The following is a 2,971-nucleotide window of genomic DNA, read 5'->3' as shown; positions in this document are numbered from 1 at the left end:
GATGATCATTTAAACTTATACGCCACTGGATATATTAAAGAAATCCTGCTTGATATAGTACTTATTCCCAAATGTTAATTTAAGGCTTGATGGGAAAAATGGCATCACATTCCGTGGCAATATTCCAATTTATCCCTTTCCAAGGGAAAAAAATATATAAGAATTTTTCTCTAGTGGATAGATGAATTTAGTGGTGGCTGGGGAATCAGACCTAATAGAGTATCTCCTTTTTCTCCTATAAAATCAACGTTCTGTTTTTATTTGTTCATTGCACTTTAGTCGGAGTAATCCTTTTACTCGAGCTAAAATGGCTCAGATTTGCAAGCTTGAGAGCCAAACAGAGATAAAATCCTCTCCAGATAGGTTATTTGACATTTACAAGAATAAGATCAATCTCATGCCAAAGATCTGCCCCAGCAAAATACAAAGCATTCAAGTACTTGAAGGGGATGGAAGGAGTGAGGGCTCTGTCAGGCTTTGGACTTATATTCTCGGTGGTAAGTTTTCACCGAGCCATTATCCTTAAATGAATAGGGCTTTGAAACTATATATAGAGGACATAATAATATTATATACATGTGTTAAACTAGCTTCAAGGGTAAAGAGAAAATATAGCAGAAAAATATAATTGTTTTGCTTTGTTTTTCTCCAGTATTTCCTAGTTTATCAAGTAAAAAAAAAAAAAAAAAACAATTGTAGCCTCCTTTGCCACCAGGCTTCAATAATTTTAGAAAACCAACCCACATAAATTTTTGCATACTTATTTGGAGTGCTATTACACCAAATAAGTATGTAGTTTGTAGTCTATTGCACATGTTTGGTGAGTTCACCTAATACCCAATTGCCGTATAGTGGTTGCACATTCTCATTTATTCTGCGCACAAAAAGGGAACCAAGAGCAGGAATATAAAAATAGATTTTTACACAATAACACAATTGTAGAATATTGATATGTTCTCTTGTATATCTTTGGAAGGTTATATATGCTCACTTCATGTTCAATTATTGGGAACGAGCAACTGCACGCAATAGCTTTTGATCAGAAAACTCAACTGCTACTGCATTCCCACGTCTTTTATTGTCATACAACTTTGTTAAGTTTCATTTTTATTGTAGTCAATGTTGGAAAATTAATCTTTTGAGATTTCTGTATAACATGACCTTAAATGTGAATAAATTTGCTATCTTTAAGGTGTTGTTTGCCTCTACTAAAGTTAAATAGCAAAACCACTTCCAACATTAATTGAAATCACAAACCTATAGTCAGCAATACCAAAATTATTTTTGTAGATTAGTCATAGCTAGAGGAGTCACACAACTACATCATTCAGGCCCATAATTAACTATATTCATGTACATGAGAGAGAGAGAGAGAGAGGGAACGATTGGAATACCACATATGGAACAGATATATTTTAGTTGAGAAACTTTGAAATGAAGCTGGAAAAACTAAGTTGAAATTGAACCCAACTGAATTGTTCAAATAATTCATGATCTTGCTCATTGAACACAGGTACTCCAGTGATAGCGAAGGACAAGATCTACGCCATGGATGAGGAAAACAAATTGATCACATTTGATCTCATAGGAGGAGAGATCACAAAATACTATAACAATTTTAAGGCCACTCTTCAAGCTACTCCAAATTTGGCGAAGTGGACTCTTGGATATGAGAAGGCAAATGAAGATATCCCTACTCCACATTCTAATATTGACTTTCTTAAAAGCATTACTAGAGAGGTGGATGATTACCTTCTCAAAGTACAAAAACATGACATCTAGTCGTGTCACTAATGTACTAAAACCTACTATTGACTCCTTTCCAGCTTCATGTAGCTTTTATAATTTGTATGGCGTCTCTCCATCTCATAGGTGAAACGAACTTTAAATTGGGACAATCATGGGTTTAGTGAGTTGCTCTTATTAGGTAAGAAACACCACAAACAAGATGCCTTCAGTAAGAAAGTATTTGGGTGCATTTATTTATTACTAGGTAAACAGTACAAAAAGAGATGCTGAAAAGGTCCCTAGCTACAATAGAAGGACTGATAAATAGGCGGACCCAGCATCACTGACTGGGTCAAATGATCCATGCATATTTGACCCAGTCGGTGTTATGTTCGAACAAAAAGCTCCCTGGACTTGCAGAGACGAATAAAACAGAGAGCAATTGGTAGGGGCAGTGCAGTAACTGAGATTTCGCGCCCCTGATTCGAAACGTAAAAAATGGCTTTAAATCGTAGTGTACATTCAAATTTTATTTTTTATAATAAAATATAAAAAAAATATTCATACCATATCAGAATAAAATTAAAAATTTTACAATTGATCAATTAAAAATTATTCTCCTTACAATTTTGGAAGCAAAAATATTAATTAAATTTACATAATCAAGTTGTTCGTTAGAGATTTTTGTATATGTGTTCAACAGATTTTTTTTGGGAGAAGGATTGAGGAGAGATTTATATGAGGGCAAAATTGTTATTTTGACAAAGGGACAAAATAGTAATTTTATTTCAAATTATGAGCCCCTAAATATGACAAAATCATAGGTCCTGAGACAATGGGCTCTTAAAATTGGCTATAGGTCGGGCCTGGGTAGGGGTCGTGTGTCGGGGCAAACTTTCTGTTAATTTAGATGCCTCAATTTGACCATCTAGACAGGGAGTGAGCAACCTTATTGGCTGCTCTGTGCGAGTGGCGTGGTATCACCCAGCTTGGGTTTCCTGAGAGAAATCGAAGATGTTAAGGATAGAATTGTGTAAATTAAGAATGATAAATAAAAATTAAATGAAAAAATAATGATATGTCAAAAATTAATATGGTTTGACTTAATAGTCTATGTCTATGATCCTATATCATAAGGGGATAATCTACTAATTAAAGCAAACTAACTACACGGCTTCAAATAATTGATTGCATTTTAATTACCAAGTCGTGAAATACATGAGAAACACAACCACAACAATTT

The 2,971-nt window shown here is 34.2% G+C and overlaps 1 protein-coding gene across 1 annotated transcript; it reads left to right on the top strand.

Annotated features, from left to right (window-relative positions):
- The first annotated feature begins 273 nt into the window (after window positions 1-273).
- On the top strand, window positions 274-1,847 carry LOC127810219 (MLP-like protein 423). Its single transcript, XM_052349560.1, has 2 exons — window positions 274-497; window positions 1,514-1,847. The coding sequence occupies exons 1-2, from the start codon at window positions 308-310 to the stop codon at window positions 1,780-1,782; spliced, it is 459 nt and encodes a 152-aa protein (XP_052205520.1). The 5' UTR covers window positions 274-307; the 3' UTR covers window positions 1,783-1,847.
- The last annotated feature ends 1,124 nt before the right edge of the window (window positions 1,848-2,971 follow it).

The sequence above is a fragment of the Diospyros lotus genome, chromosome 9 (assembly GCF_014633365.1).
Source record: "Diospyros lotus cultivar Yz01 chromosome 9, ASM1463336v1, whole genome shotgun sequence".
Lineage (NCBI taxonomy): Eukaryota > Viridiplantae > Streptophyta > Magnoliopsida > Ericales > Ebenaceae > Diospyros > Diospyros lotus.
Note: the sequence above shows the minus strand (reverse complement) of the source record. Positions and strands in the feature narration are given on the sequence as shown.

Excerpts from the sequence above, each read along its gene's own strand:
- LOC127810219 (XM_052349560.1), top strand. The coding sequence starts at position 308 with ATGGCTCAGATTTGCAAGCTTGAGAGCCAAACAGAGATAAAATCCTCT. Across the intron at positions 498-1,513 it reads TTGGACTTATATTCTCGGTG|GTACTCCAGTGATAGCGAAG; the intron begins GTAAGTTTTCAC and ends CATTGAACACAG.